The sequence below is a fragment of the Canis aureus genome, chromosome 9, assembly GCF_053574225.1.
Source record: "Canis aureus isolate CA01 chromosome 9, VMU_Caureus_v.1.0, whole genome shotgun sequence".
In the NCBI taxonomy this organism is placed as follows: domain Eukaryota; kingdom Metazoa; phylum Chordata; class Mammalia; order Carnivora; family Canidae; genus Canis; species Canis aureus.
Window position 1 is genome coordinate 50,971,503 of NC_135619.1, and position 24,236 is coordinate 50,995,738.

The window sequence follows — 24,236 nt, forward strand, 5'->3', positions numbered from 1 at the left end:
GGGGAACTTTGCACTATATCCACATTGCATATACCTCAAAAGTGACTTCAATATAGCCTAGGAAAAAACCTGTTTTTTGGAACCCCCTTCCAACGGGACAATTGAAGAGCTGATCCAAGCAGAACCCGCTTCTGGTTTTTGCCCAGCCCTTTATTAGAAGAATGAGTGATGACCACATGACAATCCCCTCCCCATGCCTCCGTTTCCTCGACTATCACCTGGGGGTTTTGACCGCACAGATGCACAGAGTTGACTTGAAAATCAAATTGAGATCATGGGTGTGCAGGCAGGAAAAACATCTAGAGAAAGGTCTTTAAGACTTATACAGAGGTAAGAAGTTATTAATAGCCTCATTATTATTCTTACCCAGAATGCCCATGGAAAAGCAGCATGTGGCAGCCCCAGCCCCCGCACCCCACCCTCCCATACTATTTCTGTCCCTGGAATGCAGGTTCTTGGAGTGGTAGTCCCCGCTTTGCCACTGTGGGGAGAAGGGGGTGAGTGTCGGACAGAGCTATCCCCCACCCCCAGCTCTCCAGCCTGCCCCTCCTCGGGGGGGCTATGACCAAACCCTTTGATTTATTTTTTTATTTTTATTTTTATTTTTTTTAAACCCTTTGATTTAGAAAGCATGGCCAACACTGTCATGCCAGCCATCTGGAGGGTTGCAGGCCATGTCTTGTCTCTGTCCCTTCATTTGAGGCTGTGGTGGTGCTGGTGAGGTACTGAGGTAACCCCTCAATCAGACTCAGGTTCAAGAGGAGGCAGCTTGCCTTCCTCTTCTGCATTTCTGGGAAAGGGTGGCTCATCCTATCTCTCTTCCTGCTTTTCTCCCCATGGCTCCTCCACGGCCTACAACTCACCATGCCTGAAGAATGGAGAACTTTGGCTGGGAATAGGAATAATTCCAGGTTTCTCTCCTCCCCCACACCACTCACTTCCCTGCCATACAAGGGTGATGCTGGTGTGCATCAGCTGGCCTATTACTAGGGACCAGCAGAGAAGCAGGTGGCCTGAAGGCAGGAAGAGGAAATCCGGATGGGTGGGCCCTGCTGGTGACCTCATCCCCCACAAAGTTCTGGAGGCAATATCCAGGTTCTGGCAGCCAGTAGTATCTCTCAGGATGTAAGTCCTGTGGGCTCTCAGCAGAGGGCCTGACCTCACCAGTCTTGGGCCTCCTCTTCCAGTTTCCCGTGGCCCTAATGCTAACCTGTGAATATTAGCAGGAGGGCAGAATATTAGCTGTGAGGTGTGGTCTTCACCGGTTTTGGGAATAACCAAAGCCCTGCGGTCAGCAAGGTAGTGGGTTCAGAGGAGAGAAAGCCAGAATATAGCTGAGAGGTTCAGGGAAGGCTGGCTTCTGGAGTGAGGTATCAGACTTAGGCTCCACCTGCCCTGTCCAGGGCTCAGTAGGAGAAGAAAGACCAGCAATAGTTATTGCCAGTCTCACAGGCATGGGCCACTAAGAGAAACACACTCCGGCTGCTCTGAGGAGGACTCCTAACTCGGCTTAGCTACCCCTCCCCACTTGGCCAGCCAGGTCTGCTCATTGCTGACTTAAAACGCTGCCCTCAATTCTATCTTTAGCTCTGGCTGCTGGGAGCCTGAGTGACAGGCAGGGTGGGGGCTTGTGCTGGGGTGGGAAAACTTTGCAGCTACTGGGTTTGTTGAGAAAGTGGCACCAATGGCAAGAAGCAAGGACCATGTTGCATTCATCGCTGCATCTGTGGCCAGTGCAGTGGTGGGCACAGAGCTCCACTGATACTGGCTGAATGGGTGGGGGAGGATGCATCCAAGCATAGATGGAGCAAAGGCCATTAGAGGAGAGGATGTGAGCTGGTCCAGTTGGTTTGTGCATCAAGTCATGGACCCTGATGGAACTCTGCACGATCTTGGGCAAATGCACTTCCCCTTCTCTCCTCAGTTTCTTCATCTGTAAAAGGAGACTGGATAAGCAGTTTTCAGCCACCCCCAAGGATCCCCACTACTACCTCCATCACTACTTTGCATCCCTCCACTTTACCTCCATGAACTAAGCGCTGCCACTGGGCTTGATTTGGAAGGAAGAGAAGTGATGGGTTGACAGGGCTCTCCTACCCCTTCCATCAGGGTTGAGTCATTTTTATCATTTCTGGATATTGTACTTCCTGGAAAGAAGTCTTTTAGACCAACAGCAGCTCAGTTCTCCAAGCACATTCAGACTCAGGAAGCCAGAATGAAATTGCTTCTTGCAGCAGGTGGCAAGAATAGCCCTTCAACTGCTTCTCATCAGGACTGATATGAAAATCCTTTATCTGAGCAATAAAACACAGGCGAGCTCCCATCCAGCCAATTGTCTTTTCCAATAAGAGAAAAGTGAAGTGCCCAACAAAGGATTAGGAGGGGCTGAGGGGATGCCCTTTCATAGGAGTAGGAGAGTGGCTTGGGAAGGGCTGACCAGAAGATGATCCAAACCCATAGCTGGACCTAGGAGAGGAAGCAAGCGGACGTGCAGCTGGCAAAGAGCCTTGAGGCAGGGAGAGCTCAGAGGAAAAGACCAGGACAAGGAAGTGGAGTTAGTATCCATCCTCCCTTGTCCATCCTGAGGTAGGAGGGGGTGGCAGGCCTTTGTCTGAGGTCCTAAGGGAGATATAGTAGCGTAGTGTTCCGGGACCTAGATACCAGCTTATGGTGCTCACCCAGTGGAGTTCAGGGAACAAGGTTGTCAGGAAGGTAGGAAGGTGCTCTGTGGAGAGGGAAGCTGGGCCCGCTGAACTTCTCATTCTTCCTCTTGGCCTGCCTCATGAGATGAATTGGGTATGACCGGGATGTTGGACAAGTTACTTTCGCTATTATGTACCTTCATCCACCCCCCTTTGATCCTGCCTATATCACATAGATGCTTGGATCAAATCAAATTACAGATGTGAGAAAGTTTTCCCTTTTAATTTTTAAAACTGCTTTAGAGATATTCGGCAATGGCCAGAGGGCTAGGGTCTAGCTAACAGGTTCCCACTGCTTCTGGAATCTTCTTCCTCCTGCTCTTGTAAACTTGCTCCAGTGAAGTCTCCTTTGAACTTTCTTCTACTTTCCTGCCCAAAGGCATCCTCCCTCTACCCTCCTATTTTCCCAGCCTTTACCCTGGTCCGGCTTCTGGTTCCGAGCTCCCAATAAGCTAAAGCTCCTGATCGGACCCTTTGCTCCATCCTCCCAGCTCCAGCTCATCCCACACACTTGGGCTGGAATCATCATCCTCTCTGCTCAGAAGCCTGCTGCACGTTCAGGTGTGCATCCCACATTAAGCCTGAGTTACTCATCAAGGACTCACACAGGCCCACTGACTTCTCACTGACCACCCCAGCCACCAACTGTGACAGGGCCTCTCTGTAAGTAATCAGCCTTCTACTTCCTCCTGGCTCCAAACCCTCTCCCCCGCACCTGAGATGTGCTCTCCTTTCTCTCTGCTAAATCAAGAAAATACCTTTTGAATAACTGGTCAGACATCTCCCCTCCAGTGAACCTTCCCCGAATGACTTCACTGAAATCTTGACCTCCCTTCACTTTGAACACTTTCCAGAATAGAACCGGTTTGGAATCCCTGTAGTGTGTGCATATGTGAGGTGTGTGTCTGTGGGTTCTGGTAAGTTCCATGAGGGTCATCCTTCCCAAAGGGACCACAGCCACTGGTTCCCCATGGTGGGACTGGTACAGGTCACTGACTGGCAGGCAAACTCATTACGTCAGAACACGACCAGGTCAGCTTTGGTGTTTGCAGGAGATGACAGGATAGCATCAGGTGCAGAGGCTACCGTGACTTTTATGACAGTGAGACTTTCCAGAGACTTTTTGCTGAAATTAGGCCAAAGAGTATCCTCCTCTAAGCCACTCATCAACTGCAAGCTGCGGACCGGAGATGGGGCGCCGACACTGCCGCCCATTCCCAACGTGGCAGGCTGGTTGGTTTGGGCCACCCACACATCGCTGAGGGATGAAGGCTCAGAGGCTACTTGTGTGCACAGATTCAGCTCAGCACATAGCCTGGGCCTCTCATGTGGTCTTCCGTTCAGAGCTGCCAAGAACCGTGCATTTTTTGCTGCTAGGTCTGGCAATTTAACCCAGGGTAACCTTTAGGTGCTTTCCAACCCTGCAATTTCTTTTCAAGCCTGCAATTGTTCTGGTTGGAAAATGAAAAGCCCTCTCTGCCAGCAATTAATTTACCAAAATAAACAAGAATTCTGCTTTTCGTGACAAAGACAGTCCCTGAATGCCAATCTTAGGCTTGCCAGATTGCAATTTCAAGTGGGTACAGCCAGCGCAGCTACAGTTTGCAGGTGATTTATCGCGGAGGTTATGAGAAAAGGAGAAAATACAGTCAGGAGGGAGTGGAGGAGTGTTGCCCAGTTCTTGTCCTCATCTCTAACTTCTCTGACAACAAGGCTCATGCCCTTGACTCCCCCCCCCCCTTTTTTTTAAACTGCAGATGATTCTTGTTTTTCCATTCTGTTCTATTTGGCTTATTTCCAGCCCTTTCCTGACAAGGTTGCAGTCTGGCCTGCTGCTTCCAAGGCGTATCACTGCCCGCTGGCACCCCAAGCATTTGGCGTTCTGGATTCTTGTCTTGCTATCTTTTTCCAGTGGGTCTGGTCCCTTCATCAGATTGAGTCTTTGGGAGTAGTTGATTTGATACTTTCTAGATACAGTATCCAGAGGGCAGAGCTGCCCCCTTGCTCTTTCCCCTTCCCTGAACACAGAAGCAAAAGGCTCAGATGCATTGGAAAGGGTGGGGGCAGGCATGGATCTGAGGTTCAGAGCTGCTGAGCAGCTGGGAGGAATTTGTTCAGGTAGGCAGAGTTGGGGGGCCTGGGGGTGGAGGCTCTGCGTGGCACCAGCCAGGGACCATTAGAGATGACGTCGGGGGAGTTAAAAAGCAGCGATTAAGTCTGAGAACACTGTCTCCTTCATCTCAGCCCCTGCTGAGAATCAATCCCAGTAATCACCACTCGGATCACCACGGCTGCTCCCTCCCGGAGGCTCAGCTCACTCCTTTGTTAGGTAGATTAGGAGAGAAGAGGAAGGACCTACCAGCCTTCCTCAGACACCTACTCTTCTAACTTCCTGTTTCCTACTGCTGCCTACCTCTCAGAATTTTGCTTTTGCAGGCTTTGCAATTTGCATGGTTATCTTCACCAAGATTTGATCTACTCTGATCCCGGGGAATCCCTGGGCTGGACAGTGGGCAAGTAAGTATTGGCTGCACATGGTTTCAAGGTGCCTAGTGTTAAAAACAGACACAGCTCTGTCTTCAGGGCGCTCCCTGTTTCTCCTGGAGTGGAAGCAAACACAGCTGACAATGGAAACATACAGAGAAACTAGAGCCTAATTTCCTTATAGGTAAATGCAGGAAGTGAAATTCTCTTCTTTGTGCTTTCTGCTTTCAACTCAGTCTTGCTATCTCCCTATTGTCTCCCCCACGATTCCATCCTGGAAGAGCTTGGACACAACACCCCACAGAGCCTCTTTACTTAGATCTTCTCCAGAGAGATACAGAAATGGCCCCAACTCTCACTGGTGGAGTGGACAGGCCAAGCAATATTGATAATAAAATCCAATTAACAATTTACAGACTGGACCGGGAGTGAGTTCTTTGCTATGGACTCAGTTCGACACTTAAGGTCCAACTACAAGTCATTGTGCGTGGTCTTTGCAGGTGTGGTGAGCAGTACAAAAATGCATGAGAAAAATCTTGCATTGAAACAGCATATCTTCCGTGTATTTCTATACTTGATTTACAAAACTTCAATCATACAGAATCCTTTGGAGTGTAGTACTTTGAGTTATTAATTCTTCTCAGACTCCTTCACTGAACTACCGCTAACGTCATTAATGTCTTTGAAATCTCGTGTGTTTTTATAATCATAAGAAATTTATATTCTACTCTGTATCAGTATTGGTTTCATTATATAAAATGATCCTCCTCCTCCCCAATCCCACACTTATCAAAGTCTAGTTACAACTGAAGCAGTAGGAAAATGGGACAGTAATCCTGTCTTTTGTACCCTAGCATGTTATATTGCATCCAAGGCATATAGGTACCACCTGAGAATCAAGGTGGTAGATAGATACTCAATACCCTGGAACTAAGTAAGCTTTTTTTTTTTTTTTTTTTTTTTTTTTTTAAAGATTTTATTTAAGAGAGTGAGGCAGAGACATAGGTAGAGGGAGAAGCAGGCTTCCTGTTGGGAGCCTGATGCAGGACTCAATTCCAGGACCCTGGGATCATGACCTGAGCCAAAGGCAGACCTCAACCACTGAGCCATCCAGGTGTCCCTAAGTAAGCATGTTTGATTATAATCTGACCACATACCCAGTATTACTAATTCTCCCTCCATTCCAGGTCACTTCCCAGGTCTGACCTTGCCAGGTGGCTCCAGTCTTTCCATTTTTCCTCCCTTGGTCCCGTCCCTACAGATACAAGCTTGGGGCCTCCTAGTTCTGGGACATCCCATCCCAGGCTTACCTTCTTTTTGTGCCTCTCTCATGGGAGGCTCTCTGTCTGGTTCTGGCCCTTGTTCTTGTGTATTGTATATTAGCTATTTGGTTTTGGTTTTGGACACTCAACCATTTAGGCCCAAGGCAAAAAGTGGCTACAAAACCCATTTATCATTCTATTAATTTATTCAAAAAATATTTATTGGCCACTTGCTCCTTGGACTGAGAGCACTCTTAGACACTGAGAATACGGGGTTGAACAAAATAGAAATGTTCTCTACCCCAGAAGGACAGACATTTAATTATAGAATCAAAGAATCACAGTATATAATTCTGAATTATACCATGAGAGGAGAGAACAGGGGGCTCTGAGGAGTTAGAACAAAGCACTTGATCTGATCTGGGCTAGGTGGTCAGGGAAGTCTTCCTCTCAGCAGAAATGTAGAAGATGAGCAGGGGTTAACTAAATGAATGTTAACTAATTTGAGAGGAGCATTCCAGGCAGAGGGACAAGCATGTGCCAGAGTCCTGTGGCTGAGGGAAGGGAGCACAGCTAATGTGAGGAACTGAAAGGAGACCAGTGTGGCTTCAGTGTGGCTGAAGCATAGATAGAAAGGAGAAGTGGGTCAGGTAGGCTGGGGAGTGGTGGCCAGAATTCTAAAATACTGAGTATGTGGTCAGGACATAACTAAATATGCTTACTTAGTTCCAGGGTAAATTAAGTAGAAGGAATTTTAAGTTAAAAAAAAAATCAGCTGTTTGGCAGGAGGTCAACTCACTACAATAAATATTCCAAAAAAATCTCAGAAGACACAGGGCAGGGACATATTTGTTGAATGAATGAATGAGAGAAGAATAAATGGGGGATGATTAAAGATCAAGAATATGGTGTTAGACATCTCCACTTACGGCCTGGCTCCCAACAGAACCCTGACCTGGCTCTGTCTCTTCCAGACCAAATTACCCCCAGTGCTCTTCCTTCTGGTTGCCATGGCATTCCGTACCTGTGACTGGCATTGTTTCACTGTATCACAGTGATGAGTTTGCTGCTTGCCTCTCCCACTGAACTCTGAGCTTCTTGAAGGCAGGGACCTTGCCTTCCTCATTCTTTTGTCCCGAGGGCCCATCACTGTGCTAGGCACAAAATAGGAGCTCAGTAAGTGTTGGCTGAAGGACAGCACGCTGTAGCACGCGTTCTGGCCCATATAAATTCAACTAGGCTGTGTGGTGATCAGGATGACGAGTGACAGGTTGCCTAAGTCTTCTATACCCTCAGGACTAAGCAAACATTAAGGGAGAGCCATCTGCATTAAACATCTGTTTTGTGCCCAAATCTTAAACTTGTTCTTCTAAGCGATCAAATCCAGAACCTTGTTTTTCTTGTGGGTTTTTCTGTGGGTGTGTCCAGCTCATCAAGTCAATGACAACTAGGCAGGAAAATCCAAAGGATGAATTGCTAGTCCTCCCCACTAGCCTGTGATAGGAGTATGAGTATGAGTAACTTTTATATTTCTAAGCTTCCAAGCTACCACGTGCACACCCATCATTTCCTTTTGTTCATGAACCACCTCTATGAGATATTCAACTAAAAAAAGCTAAATGATTCATCCAAGGTCACATGGCAAATCAGTCAGGCCTAGAAGCTTTTCTTCTACATTCATTCTGCTGCCTTATTCCCTAACCTACCACTTCGCTTTACCCACCTTGCAAGAAGATGGTTCTCAGCAGCCATAGTCTGGGAGATGCTCCAATAGCTCTTTGGGCCTTGTTCCTGCTGAGCAAGCACAGGCAAGCTCTGGTGGGAAGCCAAGGCCAGGCGGGGTGGGGTGGGGTGGTCTGCCAGAGGCTGCAGGGATTTAGCCTCTACCAGAGAAGCGAGAGAGTTAGATAAGCCAGATCCTCTTCCTCTTGCCCTTCTGGAGTCAAGCTGACACAATGTGCAGCTAGAGAGCCATCATCATGACCCAGACAGGAGGAGCCAGGAATAGTCAGGAGGTTTGCTGAACTGAACTGAAGCCAGAAGCCAGGCAGGGAAGGGGAGCTACTTCCTCCCAAGCCCAAGGCCAGGACCTTTCAGGCTGGAGACAGGCTAGTGTGGTCAATGAGTCTTGGATGCAGTTGACAGCTGGCTTCTACGAGAGATGAGTCCTGCTCTGGAGCTACCCATCCAGGATAGGGCACCACTGTGCCTTCTTCTTCGGGAGAATGAAACCAAGTCAACCGTTATTCTTCCTGCCCCGTTGGAGACCAAAACTACTATAGAACTAAATGGTCAGATTCAAAACCTAAGGCGTCATGACATTTTCCTGTATTAAAAAAAAAAAAAAATTCACTAAAAAACTGCTGAGTGCTGAGTTTTGGGCATTTACTTAAATGTGAAAGGGCAATCTCTGTTCTCAAGATATTTACAGTTCTAGTTAGGAAGGTAAGCTGACAGATGAAAATTATACATAAAAAAGAATGGTTAAGCGTTCTAAAGAGAGAGGATTAGAATCTGCCTTAATGAAGGCAAACCACAGGGAGGACCATCAGAGGGAACATTAGTCTTGAATGGCACCTGGAATTAAATTTGGAAGACAAATCCACGGCAAATGCCTACGATTCTAGGCCATTGAGCAGTTTCCATGGCTGCAACCTTCTTTTCTTATCTGGGAGGATAATAATGATCAGGTACTTATTAGAGATGGGCACCCGCACAGAGCACTTTGCATATACCACCTCAGGTCATCAGTAGAACAGCGAGGGGGTATTCTGATTCTATTCTATGGAGGCGGAAAGCAAGGCCTTCAGAGGTTAAATAACTTACCAAAGTCAATCAATGGGGGAAGAGTTGGAGGTGGGGTATAAACTAAGCTTGTAGTTACCATTTTAAATGTTGCAGAAATCTATAGACAACTATGTTCCAAAGGTGAAAATCTCCTCCCAGATCCTGGGGGAAATGCTCAATCATCCCGTGGAGCAGTGCAAAGGTTGGGTGGCATCTCTCTCTTTCTGGTGCCAGGTTTCTATACTATAAAACTCTCTGGGATGAATCGAGACCAACAACTCCAGGCAAAAGGCAAGTTTAGGAAAACAACAACAACAAAAAACCCAAACCATGTATCTTGGGATTCCTGGGCGGCTCAGCGGTTGAGCATCTGTCTGCCTTTGGCCCAGGGCGTGATCCTGGGGTCCCGTTATCGAGTCCCACATCGGGCTTCCTGCATGGAGCCTGCTTCTCTCTTTGCTTCTCTCTCTGTGTCTCTCATGAGTAAATAAATAAAATCTTAAAAAAAAAAACAAAAAAAAAAACACGCATCTCAGTGTTCTGGAGGAACAGGTGAAAGTCCCCTGGGTCAAACATGTCTGAGACGCCTCTAAATCAAAAGTCTTGGGCAGGGTGGCTCAGTGATTTTAGCACCACCTTCAGCCCAGGGTGTGATCCTGGAGACCGGGGATCGAGTCCCACGTCGGGCTCCCTGCATGGAGCCTGCTTCTCCCTCTGCCTGTGTCTCTGCCTCTCTCTCTGTGTCTCCCATGATTATATAAATAAAATCCTATAAATAAATAAATAAATAAATAAATAAATAAATAAATAAATAAATAAATAAAAGTCTTGGTCTCAGCCCCCAGCCTCTCTGGACTCCAGGGATATCCTTCCCTCTAGCAGGTAGGATTAGGCTGCATAGGATCCCCCCTGGTGCCAAAACTTCCCTTCAGTGTCTCATTGAATCATCAACTGTGAGTATGACAGAGACTTTAGAGATTAACCAGCCCAGTCCTTTCAATTTACAAACCATAAGTTACCAGTAGTTACTGGCAGAGCCACCGAGAATGCTTTTTCTCCTTGTCTGGGTCCAAGGTCATCTTACCGCTTAACACCAATGGCAGTTACTTTCCTTGATTGCAGACCTTGAGAAGGAATCTTACTGCTCTTGTGCACATCTACAGAGACTCCATCCAACCTTGTCTTTCTTATTTTTTTTTAAAGATTTTATTTATTTATTCATGAAGACACAGAGAGAGGCAGAGACACAGGCAGAGGGAGAAGCAGGCTCCATGCAGGGAGCCCAATGCGGGACTCGATCCTGGGACTCCAGGATCACACCCTGGGCCAAAGGCAGATGCTCAACCACTGAGCCACCCAAGCATCCACGTCTTTCCTATTTGGTTCCATGTGCAGCACTCTTCCGTGGTAGAGCCACGCGTGTGGGTGGGCAGGGGGCAGAGAACAGAGTGGTGTGTTTCTTTAGTGCTGACAACAGACATGGCTCTGGCTGGTCAGCCTTCTGCTTCCTCACTGGAGGCCCCAACCCCTTGGCCATATTCAAGGGCAGCAGCCATCCGTTTCATCTGCCAGGCTCCTTATCGGCCTGACCCACTGGCAGCCAGAGCTAAGCTCCTTTCACCTGCCGGCTGCTTATCTAGGCCACAGGATGCGTGGAGAAGGGCCTGCCATGCAGAGAGGAGCCACGACTCTTTCTCTCAGAGCCCCTGCAGATGAGGGTTGTGGCACTGGCATGCTAGGTCTGCCCCCAAGATCTCATGCCCTTCCTCTCTACTTGGGGTGGTGAACGCCTGTGTTCTGTGGCTGCAGGACGCAGGAGGGGGGTGGCACACAGGGAACAGGTGGGGAATGCCTGCAGGAAGTGGACGAGGTCACTGCTTTTCTGTCCCAGTGGTAGGGAGCTAGCGAAGGCTCACTCACTTTGCTCATCCTCTTCCGGGACCCATAGGGGCCTCTGCAGTCCATCTCTTAGGCTCCACCCTCCACCCTGTCCTTCACTCCTTTTTAGGAACCAAACCCCTGATTTGGAGAGCATGGTAGGTTCCCATAGCAATGGGCCTTTCAGCTGTTTCCATGGCAACCAACACCCAGACCATTTAGTTGCTAGTCAACTGACAGCTGTAAGTGAATAGGCTTCAGTTTGGAACCTGAGGGATGGGCCAGGGGATTCTCTTTGTAGAAAAAGATACAACCACCCCAAATGACTCCACTCCTCTCAGCACTCTTTTAGGCAACATCTGTGGAGAACCAGTGCCGTCTTCTACCACAGGTCAGAGAACAGTGCTTCTCCTATTCCCAACACACACACACACACACACACACACACACACACACACACACACACTGAGCTGAGTACCCCAGGCTTTTAAATTTTCGAAGCTGTTTCCAGTTCTCTTTCCCAAAGGGCCCTTGGGAAAAACACTGGTTCAAGATGACTATCCCCTTAGTGACAAATCTCACACATAACCCTTTCCTTGGTGTAGGTGTTCTTCCTATGTACCACGACCTCGTCCTCAGACCAACTGTTTCTCCTCCCAGACTTTCAAGTGTATTGATTATTAAATAATTAACCTCAGTAAGCAAGCTAGTCATTTAAGCAACATTTGCTCTTTGGATTGTCTGACATGAATGACTAATCCTAGATCATCTTCCCTTAGCCTGGACCTCACCTACAGAGAACAAGTTTTTATCAACCTTTTCAAAGCATAAGTAAGATCAGTCTTAACTGTTTCTTTTTAAAAAACCAACTAAGATTTCAGAACCAAACATACAGGGTTGAAAATTATTCCATGCTTATTGCTTTTCATTAACCTGAAGATCTGACTAAATGTCAGGCCTCCCACCTACCACTCTCCCAAACTAGATACTGGATATTGGGTTCTTTTTATTCTGTGAGCAGGGGTACTCCTCATGCTTTTTTAATGACTGTGGAGTCTGGGATTGTTCTGCCCTGGAATTCACGCAAGAGAGGAGCTGTGTCTAAGCCTCCACGGCATGCTCAGTGGACTAGAAAAGTCTGAGACTGTCATTGGAAAGAGCATGACCTTTTTTATGTAGCCTAAGGTTCAGTGCTTCCCAATGCTTTAATGACTCTGGGGGCGCCGATGAACCGTCTGTACAGGAGACGACCTTTCCATCTAATCCCCCCTTGGGAGCCCTACCTCGCTTGCTATGGCAGACTGTGTAGCCTCACAATGGCTGGTAAACAGTTATAAGCTGTTGCATTAACTTTCTGCTCTTACTGAAGGGTAGACGCTACCTGAACTACTTTTTTTGTCTTCTTTTAACATATGAGGGGCACAAGTACAAAACGCAGGGTAGGTCGTGGTGAGTCTGGAATGCGCTCAGTGACGGGAGCAATCCTCTGAGAACAGGGAGAGAGCAGGCATGCACGAGAACTGAGCTTTTCCAGGCATCTCGAGAAGTTCCATGCAGAGAATAGGCTCATTTTTCTGAGGTGGCATATCATCACACATCTGATTGAACCTTCTGATTTTCCTGCTTTTTCTAGAGGAGGAAGAATGTCTGCCTCCTAGAATAATACCGAACATCTACCCAGTGTGTACTATGTACCATTTAAAGCATTTAACATGCATCATCCCATTTAGTTCCTGCAGCCCTGCTGTTATTACCCCTATTTAACAGATAAGGAAACAGAAACACAGAGAGGTTAAGGTATTTGAAGATTGCACTGGTCGTCCTATTAATTATTGAAGCGAGGATCCAACTACTGGAAGCCTGAAGCCAGAAACCATAGCAGTTAACCACCTTTGAAATTGGCCAAGTTGGGACGCCTGGGTGGCTCAGTGGTTTAGTGCCTGCCTTTGGCCCAGGGCATGATCCTGGGGTCCCAGGATCGAGTCCCACAATCAGGCTCCCTGCGTGGAGCCTGCTCCTCCCTCTGCCTATGTCTCTGCCTCTCTCTCTCTCTCTCTCTCTCTGTGTCTCTCATGAATAAATAAAATCTTTTTTTTTTTTTAAAGAAATTGGCCAAGTCTTTTTTTTTTTTTTTAAGATTTTATTTTTATTTATTTATTCATGAGAGATAGAGAGAGACAGAGACATAAGCAGGCTCCTTGCAGGGAGCCTGATGCAGGACTCAATCCCAGGATACCAGGATCATGACCTGAGCCCAAGGCAGACATTCAACCACTGAGACACCCAGGCGCCCCTGAAGTTGGCCAAGTCTGATAGACCTAGGGCCCATCATGAGGAGAGCCAGGAGTGGGCTGACCCTCTAAACACAATATGATAGGACACACAAAGTACCTTAGCTAAAGAAGACAGTGGTTGAATTGGCTCTGGGCAGTAACTAGTAAGTCTTGGCTGCTGCTAACTTTATTCCTGATCTATGGCTGTCCCCTGGTGGTTTTCCTGGGAAACTCACAAGCCAAGGAAATCCAAGGCTCTAGTGGGATGAAGTCAACTGGACCAAACAGCTTACTTGGTCAATCTTTTTTTAAAAAAGATTTTATTTATTTATAAGAGATGCAGAGAGAGAGGGGAAGAGACAGAGGGAGAAGCAGGCTCCATGCAGGGAGCCTGATGTGGGACTCGATCCCGAGACACCAGGATCATGCCCTGGGCCTAAGGCAGGCACTAAACTGCTGAGCTACCCAGGGATCCCCTTTACTTGGTCAATCTAAAAGCAGCCCAATTTAAAAGAGATGGCCTTTCAAGGTCCACATTTCCCAACTCACTTGTGAAGAGGGCTGTAATACCTGTGACTGCTAAAAGCTGATTGACAGTACATTGATTAAAAGAGGCAGCAAGAGGGCAGCCCTGGTGGCTCAGCAGTTTAGCGCCGCCTTCAGCCCAGGGTGTGATCGTGGAGACTGAGTCCCAGGTTGGGCTCCCATGGAGGCTGCTTCTCCCTCTGCCTGTGTCTCTGCCTCTCTCTCTGTCTCTCATGAATAAATAAATAAAATCTTAAAAAACAACAACAACAAAAAACAGGCCGCAAGATATATGCCCCATGATTATACTTGGACTTCAAAAGCAGGAAACGCCAAGATTTAATTAACTTGGCCATTATTTGCCACAACTTCACATTTCATTTTTAAGCTCCTATGCTTTCTTCATGGCTCAAGGCTCCCAAAAGACTACTATGCTTCATGCCAACTTATAACCTTTTACTCCCTGCCCTTTCCCCTACCTGCCAGTTTAGTTCCCTTGACCTTCCAGATGTTATTACTCAACTATACTCAACTAAGTGGTGTGTGCTTTCACTGCTTCTTTCAAGCACATACGGTTGTTAAGAGTGAGCAAAATATAGCAAAACAATAAGGTCATTTTGCATAAAAAAGGCAAAGTCTAATTGGGCAAAGAGGGAAGAAATGACAGTTTCTGAAGAGTCACGTCTTCACTTCACTCTGGGCCCATGGTACCTGTGTCTACCTTCCACAGATCTGGGGGAAAACACTTTGAAAGAAGTAGGTGATCACCACCAACATGCAGAAGACAAGACCACCAAGTTTTATTTATTCAAAAGGACATTTCCAGTTGCACAAAGAGGCCACAAGTTAGTGTTGTTAAAAAAAAAAAAAAAATCAAACATCTGCTAATCAAGTGCTGCATTTAATGAAAACCACCTTAGACAGAAAAGGAGACAGGAGAGAACTATAGAGAACTGGCCACTCAGACGTGAGTTTCTGTGGTTGAGCATGTCCCCTCCATTGACATGCTGGGCACCACTGGACAGCCAGTCACTGTTGTTGAAGCAGGAGAGCTGGAGGTGCTGTCACAGGTCAGCAGACTTGCTGGCCCAATGTACGGAACTCAAGGAGGCACTTGGAGATGAGGAACTTGCGGATGTAATATCCCAGGAGGTGGGGGAGGTTGGGAATCCGTCCTCCGCTGCAAAGGCTGATCACCCGAGGGCAAATTATCCAAGGGCCCTGTGCAGCCTCATTTGGGTCCTGACCAGCTGGACCCTCCGTATTCCAACAGCAAGAAACACTGAGGACAATTAAATTCATGCCTATCCCTCCCTCTCTCTTCTTCCCTCTAACCCTTCAAAGAAGATATTACAAGGGCAATAGTTCTGAGCTCTCAGGAAACAGGGTCTGGAACCTTCTGGAGGCTGAGAAGCATAAAATGGTGGTGTGGAAATTCCTTTCATTTTATGGCACTGATTTAGGTTAGACTGGATTTCTCCTGCCCTCCCTCCACTTGTGCTCTCTCACCCCCAGATGGACATACTGGCTTAAACAGCACTAGCCTTCAATCTGAACTGGGATTTCCCAGCAGAAGAGATGCTGATTGTTGTCGCCCAGAAGCATCCACTGCACCACCAGTTTTATCTGGATAAAAGAGAAAAAGAATTGGGAAAAATGAAAGCAGGACCTTGCCTCAATCCAGAACTGATTTAACTATAAACTCTAGTAACAAACTGCCTAATCCTTCAGATCTTTCTTCTTAAATCATGCCATTATGAAGGCTGCTTGGGATGTGACCACAGCCCATGGCCTCAAACTTAGAAAAGCAAACTAAGTCACACCTATGATTTGGTGTTAGTGGCACCACATACTAACCTCATGAACTCAACAGATATAATTTTTTTTAAAGATTTTATTTATTTATTCATGAGAGACAGAGAGAGGCAGAGACACAGGCAGAGGGAGAAGCAGGCTCCATGAAGGGAGCCTGATGTGGGACTCGATCCCAGGGCCCCAGGATCATACCTTGGGCTGAAGGCGGCGCTAAACCGCTGAGCCACCCAGGCTGCCCAAGAGATATAATTTCTAAAGCATTCTTTTCCCGTTTAGATCAATGGTACATAATGAAGCCTTGCACAGAAGATAATTTTACACTTAAACAATTTCTATGTATTTGGCAATCTGATCCAACTTTTTCCAAGCATAACCATGAAGAGCAGAGAGTAAAAAATTAGATTTGTAGGAATGATGAAATATCTTGTTAGCTGGAAATATCAAAACACAAAGGATGACCAAAACAGTTTGACCGTATAAATAATTTCATGAACAATAACGCTTTGTAGCAATACAGCTTCAGTTGTATACCTTCCTTAAATTGTTCTTTTTTTTTTTTTGGTAATACACCTCATTAGAAATCTCTGTGTTGACTTGTTATACTCTGAACTGCCCCTTCTAATAAGCAAATTTTATTTATTTATTCTTGAGAGACACACACAGAGAGAGAGGCAGAGGAAGAAGCAGGCTCCATGCAGGGAAGGGAGCCTGATGTGGGACTCGATCCCAGCCAGGATCACGCCCTGGGCCCAGCCAGGCTCACGCCCTGGGCTGAAGGCAGGCACTAAAACGCTGAGCCACCAGGGCTGCCCTAAAGCTGTTTTTCAAACTACCACATACGAAGTGCCTACTGTGTCAGGCCTTAATTAGACACTCCGAGTAAATGATGAGACTCAGAAATGCCAGTGATTTAATGGATACTCTGCAAATTAATCTACAAACCTGTTCCTTTTTTAAGATTATTTCTCTCTATTTATTTGACACAGAGAGAAAGCCAGAGACTGCCAATTAATCTATAAACCTGTTCCTTTTTTAAGATTACTTCCCTATCTCTCTCTCTCTATATCTATCTAAATTTATTTGACACAGAGAAAGCCAGAGAACAAAGGCTGAGGGAATGACAGGGAATGACAGCCTGAGGCAAAGGGAGAAGTAGACTCCCACACTGAGCGGGGAGCCCTCTGTAGGGCTCAATCCTTGGGATCATGACCTGAGCCGAAAAGGCATACGCTTTAACTGACTGAGCCACCCAGGTGCCCCTACAAACCTGTTCCTGACCCATGGGGTCTCCAATATCCCTTAAACACTGACTCCCTATATTAGAATCTCATTGGGATGTACTTTAATTACTTGCCATTTCTAGAAAATAAGTGGCCAGATTGCTCCTGGGTTCTACTTGATTTCCTTAAAAAAAAAAAAAAAAAAAAAATTCCTTTCCTTTATGGAAAAAAGGAATCCCTTTACTTCCTCCATTCCTATCAGGATTCCTATCTTTAATAGGAATTCCAACAGGTTCTCTCTCACAAGTGTGTGGTAGAAAAAAAAGTAGGTATAGCAGGGCGAGCTAGAGGGGAAGGTAGGGGCTGGAGACAGATGGAGGGGAGAAAGAAGTGTGTGGGAAAAGTGCCTCTCTGCTGCAGAGCTAGGAAACTACTGTTCCTCTTGTTAAAAAATTAATGGAGAAACCAGGATTTTTTAGATAACAACCTGACATCTTGAACTATTTGGTACTTGCCTAAAATTTTTTAACAGTGCACAGGTTTCAGGGTCACAAGGCCCACCTCTAAAACTAGATACAGTATTTCTTAGAGGAGTGGACTCTGTTTATATAGCCTAACATCAGAGGCTCAAATTTCTTCATTCATAAAACCGACGTAATAATGCCTCAGCAAAAGGTGGTCATGAGGATCCAGGAAAACACTGTATATCAGAATGGCATCAGCAGGTGACAAAGAACAAAGGGGAAAGGGGCATGGTGAAAAATATCTGCCCTGCCTCAGGATTCCTAACACTCCAACTCCTCTCCTTACCCCCAAACTTCTGCTTCTTCATCAAGGAGTGATGAAGGACTCCTACTCCACTCTTTTCCTCCTGCCCCGCCCCGCCCCCCCCCCCCCCCATTTCTAATCTAGTCACAGGCCTCCAGTGTCCTGAATGACAAGGTCACTTACAGAGGGGTATTCGTTCTTCACTGGCAGTTTGTTCAGGTAGCTGTAGGTCTTATCTTTCTGGATGGGGCAGTTGATTCCACTCTTACAACCATCAGCCTCAGGAATGGGAAAGGGAACTGCGACGCCCAACACGATGCCATACACCATGGCTTTGCTACTTTGAGATGGAATATCTAAGAGGAAAAAAAGAGAATCAGAGAGTGAAGGAAACAGCCTGTTTCTAAACTGTAGGTAAAAAATTCAGTTATGTTCCCAAGCAATGGCAGTGCTATGATAGCAAATCATAAAGTCTGTACTTCTTAATTCTCAGTCTGTTTTTCTTTGTAGTTATGCTTGATACTTCTGTGAATGCTACAGAATTAAGTATTAACTCAAAAAAAAAAAAAAAAAAAGCAACTAAGCAACTAAAAGGGTGTTTTCATTGCTCTCACCCCCACCTTGCTTGCTCTTCACTGTCTTTCGGTTTCTCGGGAGAACCAGAGCTACGTAAATAACCTTATCCAACAAAGTAATGGAATTTTTTGGCAGTAAACTTTCTTTATATTAATTATATCAGCTTTTATCAGTGTACTGGGTTATCTTACAGAGCTTTAGAAGATTGGCCTCTGAATTCTCAAATGCCCTGCCACAGGATTCCATTAGATATTAAGAACAAAATGGAAAGGAATCAGGGAAGCCCTAGTGGCGCAGCAGTTTAGCGCCACCTGCAGCCCAGGGCGTGATCCTGGAGACCCTGGATGGAGTCCCACGTCAGGCTCTCTGTATGATTCCTGCTTCTCCCTCTGCCTGTGTCTCTGCCTCTCTCTGTCTCTATGAATAAATAAGTAAATAAAATCTTAAAAAAAAACAAAAACAAAAACAAAAACGAAAGGAATCCCCACAGAAATGCCATGAGCTGTAACAATAAGAGAGAACCCTTTAGAAACTGGGTAAGATTAGAAAGAGGAGGTACATTTATTGCCATCCCGCAACCCTCCACATCACAAGATGGGCAGGAGGAATAAATACAATAAATTAGTGCAACTAGAATTATGAGCTGTTAGGTTATTTTGGAGATCTGGAATATTGGTTCTGTTTCCTTTCTGGATTGAGGATTATTTTTGTTTAGAAGGTACATTCTTGGTTTGGGACAAGAATGGGGGCAGTGTATTGTCCAGGAAAGAAAACAACTCTAGTTATTTGGAGCTATGTTTAGGCTTAAGAACAGATGATTACAGGAACTTTGAGATTTCTTATTAGACTGCTCTGTCTAGTTCCATAGATAAAAAATAAGGAAAGGATTCAAGGTAGATGCCCTTTCTAGAAATGAAGCTCAGATTTTTTTCTTGGGTCCCAAATGAATTCCCTAAACCTTATAGAAGGTAAGTCTGAGCTTTGCACAAGTTGGAAGGGAGATCACAGAGTCCTGGCTGCAATTCTCCTTCCCCATATCACCACCCTCATTCCAATACTTGGGACTGATGTTACGCTTTAAAATGAATTTGAAGGCAAGAGCCACTTTTACTCACTACTGGTGAAGGTGACATTGACACTGTAAGATTGGCCTTTGTGCAGTTTGCAAGGCTGGGCAGGGCATGGGTTCACATTCAGTTCTTTTATAACTCCAACTGCAGAACCTGTTAAAAAAGAAAAATGAATTGGAATAGGAAGGAAAATGAATCACCTATGCTGTCCCCTACCTAATGGGAGGGTGCTCTGTTCTCCAGGAAACTCTTCATATTTGATGGCTGAAGGGGAAATAAAATCAGTTAAGTATAAAAAGCTAGCTCCCAGGCAGCCTGGGTGGCTCAGCGGTTTAGCACCGCCTTTAGCCCAGGGCATGATCCTGGAGACCTGGGATCGAGTCCCTTGTCGGGCTCCCTGCATGGAGCCTGCTTCTCCCTCTGCCTGTGCCTCTGCCTTTGTCTCTCTCTCTCTCTCTCATTAATAAATAAGTAAAATCTAAAAAAAAAAAAAAAAAAAGGCCCGCCCCCCTGCTCTATATCCTGGGAGGGCTATACCAGGGAAAGTCATCCCCACCCCTCCTTCCATCCCCATGCAAGATTTAAAGCAGAATACATATGGCACAAGTGATGACTGCTTCAGCCTCAGGGCTGCCATTTCCACTTGGACTCTCAAGACTGGCTGCTCTTCAACTGCCCTCCCCCACTTCCTCTCATCCTGTCTGGCATTGCTCCAAATTGGTGGTCTCTGAGCTTTGTGTACCCCTACCAGTGAAAACAATTTTAAGAATGCATCTGCAGTATACAGGTGTACACTCCACTTTGGAAATGTGTTCTTCGAAATAAGTGTCTTTGAGACGAGGTGTCTGCTTTTTTAGTCTAAACAAAGACAGAAGTGCTATTTGCTCCCAGTAATTGCTTGACCTAAAGAAGTTAAATAAAATCTTTAAAAATCTCACTGCCTCGGGATGCCCGAGTGGCTCAGTGGTTGAGCGCCTCCCTTCGGCCCAGGGTGTGATCCTAGAGTCTTGGGATCGAGTCCCACATCAGGCTCCCTGCATGGAGCCTGCTTCTCCCTCTGCCTGTGTTTCTGCCTCTCTCTGTGTGTATGTCTCTCATGAATAAATAAATGAAATGTTTAAAAAAAAATCTCACTCCCTCACCTAGGCCCCTGAAACTGGACAGCTGAATTTGGAGAGAATGCAAGCAAACTGCTAACACCACCTATACCAAGGAAAGTTTAAGCTCTGCCATTTGGCCATCATGGCTGAGAGGTTGGTTCTGGGACCTGACACTTGAGTTTGCAATCTCACAGGTTCCCTGACTTCCTGTGAAGCCTCAAAACAAGCTACTTTATTCCTCTGGGGATAATAAGTGAGTAGCCTCCTAGGGTCAGTGAGCTAACACACATATAGCTCTCAGGTAAGTGTTTGCAACACAGTAGTTCTGTGTAAGTGTTCATTTTATTACCATCACATCAGGATTCAGTCCATGAATTTAATCTAGAATAGTTGCTCCTGGGTGGGTTAGCAAGTTCCCTCTTGACTAAAAAGGTGAGCCTCTCCTTTGCAGTCATCAGGTTAGTAGCTTAGCCCATAGGATATGAAATGAGAAACTCATGTAAATGTACTTGGCTTTCTGAGCCTGTGCCAGCTCTTGGGTGGGACAGTTTCATCATACTGACCAAAAGTGTTCCAGCTAGGTCTATAAATAATAACTTGCTGTCTCTCATCCTCAGCTTCCTTCTCCAGCATGGCAATGTTCTCAAAACACACATGCAAGAATTCTCTTCTTTAAACACTGTCTTCCAATCTGTCTTCCTACCTTCTACGAACAGGAAAAAATATCCAGAACTCTAATTAATAACCCACTGAAAATCAGTGCTTAAGCCAGAGCTTTCGACATCCACTTCTATCTGCTTCTTTCAAGGCTGGGTCACCTGATCTAGTGGGACCTGAATAAAAGGTACTACTTGTAGCTCCTTCATCCAGCTTTCCTGACAAGAGGTTCTTGGACTTTCAATGTCAATAGAACAATCTCAGTCCTAAAATGGCAAAAACAGCAAAACCAGTTTGCTTGGCCCCATTGCTTACTTGAGGAAATACCACTCCAGAGTGGTAGAGTGGAACTTGAAAACCTTTTGATGTGGGCACTGAAGTTTTTACATTGTTATTTTCCAATTCAAAAGTAAATTGAAAATCTGTAACCGGAAAAAAAAAAAAAAATCTGTAACTGAAACCATCCTTCCTTTAAGATGTTCTTGCCATAGGGGTACATCTGCTTTTTTCAAATGAGAACAATCTCTGGATTTGGTTTCCATAGCTTTTTTTTTTTTTTTTTTATGTTAATGTTACCACAGAAACTCAAGTGGTTCACAAACACCCACTAACTTCCTACAGCTTACTAGCTGTGAGAACTTGAGTAAGTTACTCCATGTGCCTGTTTCCTCATCTGTAAAAAAGATCCCGAGGGTTGGATGAGTTAATAAAGTTAATATAGTATCTTCATAAAAAATTTGGCCACTAAGTTTAATGGAGGGAAACGCAGTAATTTGAGATAATAGCATTTTTCAAGTGCCAGTAGTTCATTGGACAGGATTTGTTAGGGTTTTGTTTTTTTTTTAATTTTATTTATTTATTCATGAGAGACACAGAGAGAGGCAGAGACACAGGCAGAGGGAGAAGCGGGTTCCACGCAGGGAGCCTGACGTGGGACTCCACCCCTGTCTCCAGGATCACGCCCTGGGCTGAAGGCAGATGCTTAACTGCTGAGCCACCCAGGCAACCCGATTTGTTAGATATTAATAGGCCAGCAGTCTTTACTCCTTCATCAGTCCTGTCCCCTGGTCTACTTTCCTTTTGCCTCAACAAGAATGCCTCACAGATTTTGATGGAATGCCTGGGTGGCTCAGCGGTTGAGCATCTGCCTTTGGCCCGGGGTGTAATCCTGGAGACCTGGGATCGAGTCCTACGTCAGGCTCCCTGTATGGGGCCTGCTTCTCCCTCTGCCTGTGTCTCTGCCTCTCTCTGTGTGTCTCTCATGAATAAATAAATAAAATCTTAAAAAAAAAAAAAGAATTTTGACGACATAGTATAAAGAGTATTTATTCCCTCATTTACCTTTTCTTTTTTTTTTCATTTACCTTTTCAACAAATATTTATTGAGCAGTTACTATTACCTGGGCACTAGACATAAAGCATCAAACTTATTCCGGTTCCCATTCTGCTGGGTGACTTTGAGTAAGCATATCTAACATCTCTGGAATTCAGAGTGATTGACTACAGGATCTCCAGGTTGCCTTCCAGCTCATAAATCTTATAAAATGTCTTCTTTCATGTCTCATTACACCTTTGCACTTCGGGAAAAGTTCTGCTCGAAACAATTCTATAGACTTGACTGAAGGAGCTCATTATTTCGTACCCTCCCCCTCCGCCCCCTCCCCCCGTCGGATTTCCCAACAAAGATCCCTACCACAGCAACAAGAGCGGGTTGTGTGTCACAAGCTGTGACCAGCAACACGAGTTGTTTTTTTTTTTTTTCCTTTAACTTCAAAGCTGTTTCCATTTTATTTCTTTTTTTTTTTTACTTTTACCTGAATTTTACCTGTTAACAATTTTAGGGAGAAGGACAGTAAAATACTATGGCATGGTTTCCCCCAGGCAACATCTTTCCCAGGGAAAACCTTGACACAAAATTGAGATCCACCAAAACTCATCAACTGCATTACTAAAAGGCTGATAGATTGAATTTCATGTAATCATAAAACAGCATAAATAGAAATCTATGGATCTTATATTACAGTGCTTTATACACATATCACCAGTCTTGGCCCCCCAAAAAAGTAAAGCTATTTTATTAAGTATAAAATAGTAAAACTGTGCCTGCTAATTACATTTTCTACCAACCAGAAAAATGGCAGCATACATGGAAAATATAAAGCTCCTTTGGATCACATATCATAGTTCAAAAGAACTATAGCTTTTCTTTGCCTATTATGCAGAAATGTAGCTGTAATTGGCAACACGAGTTTTATATCCAGGAGGAAAAAGTGATTAAGAAGCACAAAATCATATAGCTCAAAGGAAGCGGTGATGGAAGAAATCATGCAAAGGAGAATGGACTTTTGACTTGCCAGCAAAAAGGGAAATTTAAAAGAAAAGCAAACGGCGTGGGGAGGGAGAGGGTATCCGAGATAAGGGGCATACAAAAAAAGGAAGTTGTGACACCCCCCACCCGCCACCCCTCACGCCCCGCGCAGCACTGGGACCTTCAACGGCCGGCCCTACCGACTCCAAGAACTTCAGCAAAAGGCCCAGCTCCAGGAAACGCCCAGGGACCCCAATCGCGCGTCCCAGGAAAGAGACAAAGTTGCGTGCCGTCGGGTTTCGCCGCGGGCACCGGCTCCCTAACCGCGGCCCGCCGCAGCCCGCTCCCGGAGGGTCCCACGCCGAGCGCCGCCGCCCGCGGGGCCCGCCCCACCGAGCCCGGGGGCTCGGGGCAGGGTTCGGGGGGGCTCCCGCAGAGGGCGCGGGAATCTCGGGCAGGTTCGGACTCACCACAGTCCTTGAAATGCACCGGCTCCGCCAGGGCCGAGGCGCCGAGCGCCAGGAGCAGGAACGCGGCGACCAAGAGACGCATCGCGGCTAGACAGGTTCCAAGCGCTCCAGGGAGGAAGAAGCGACCGCCTCAGTCACAAGATAACCTGCCGGGGTGGGCCAGGGGAGGATCCCGGTCAGGCGACCAGTCACCAGTAACCCGGGCTGGGCCCGCCCGCGGCCCGCCCCCTGCTCCCGGCTCCCGAGAGCCGCGTTTGGCTCGGGCCCGCCCCGACGCCGGCTGTCTCCGCCCATCCTGCCCGCCCCGGGCCCCGCCGGCTAGGCTCCGGCTCCGCCCCGCC

At 46.2% G+C, this 24,236-nt stretch overlaps 1 protein-coding gene across 11 annotated transcripts; it reads right to left on the bottom strand.

The window, feature by feature from the left end:
* Positions 1 to 449: 449 nt before the first annotated feature.
* On the bottom strand, positions 450 to 24,170 carry NPC2 (NPC intracellular cholesterol transporter 2). 11 transcript variants are annotated; one of them, XM_077909983.1, is made up of 6 exons: positions 23,899 to 24,167; positions 19,406 to 19,513; positions 17,898 to 18,070; positions 8,172 to 8,242; positions 7,473 to 7,602; positions 456 to 1,933 (listed from the first exon to the last, which is right to left on the bottom strand). In XM_077909983.1, the coding sequence occupies exons 1-6, from the start codon at positions 23,975 to 23,977 to the stop codon at positions 1,547 to 1,549; spliced, it is 948 nt and encodes a 315-aa protein (XP_077766109.1). In that variant the 5' UTR covers positions 23,978 to 24,167; the 3' UTR covers positions 456 to 1,546. The 11 variants fall into 11 exon arrangements, with proteins under 11 accessions (XP_077766110.1, XP_077766109.1, XP_077766108.1 ...); XM_077909982.1 differs by having other exon boundaries at positions 494 to 1,933; positions 8,172 to 8,239; positions 23,896 to 24,152; XM_077909981.1 differs by having other exon boundaries at positions 494 to 1,933; positions 23,896 to 24,152.
* Positions 24,171 to 24,236: the final 66 nt, after the last annotated feature.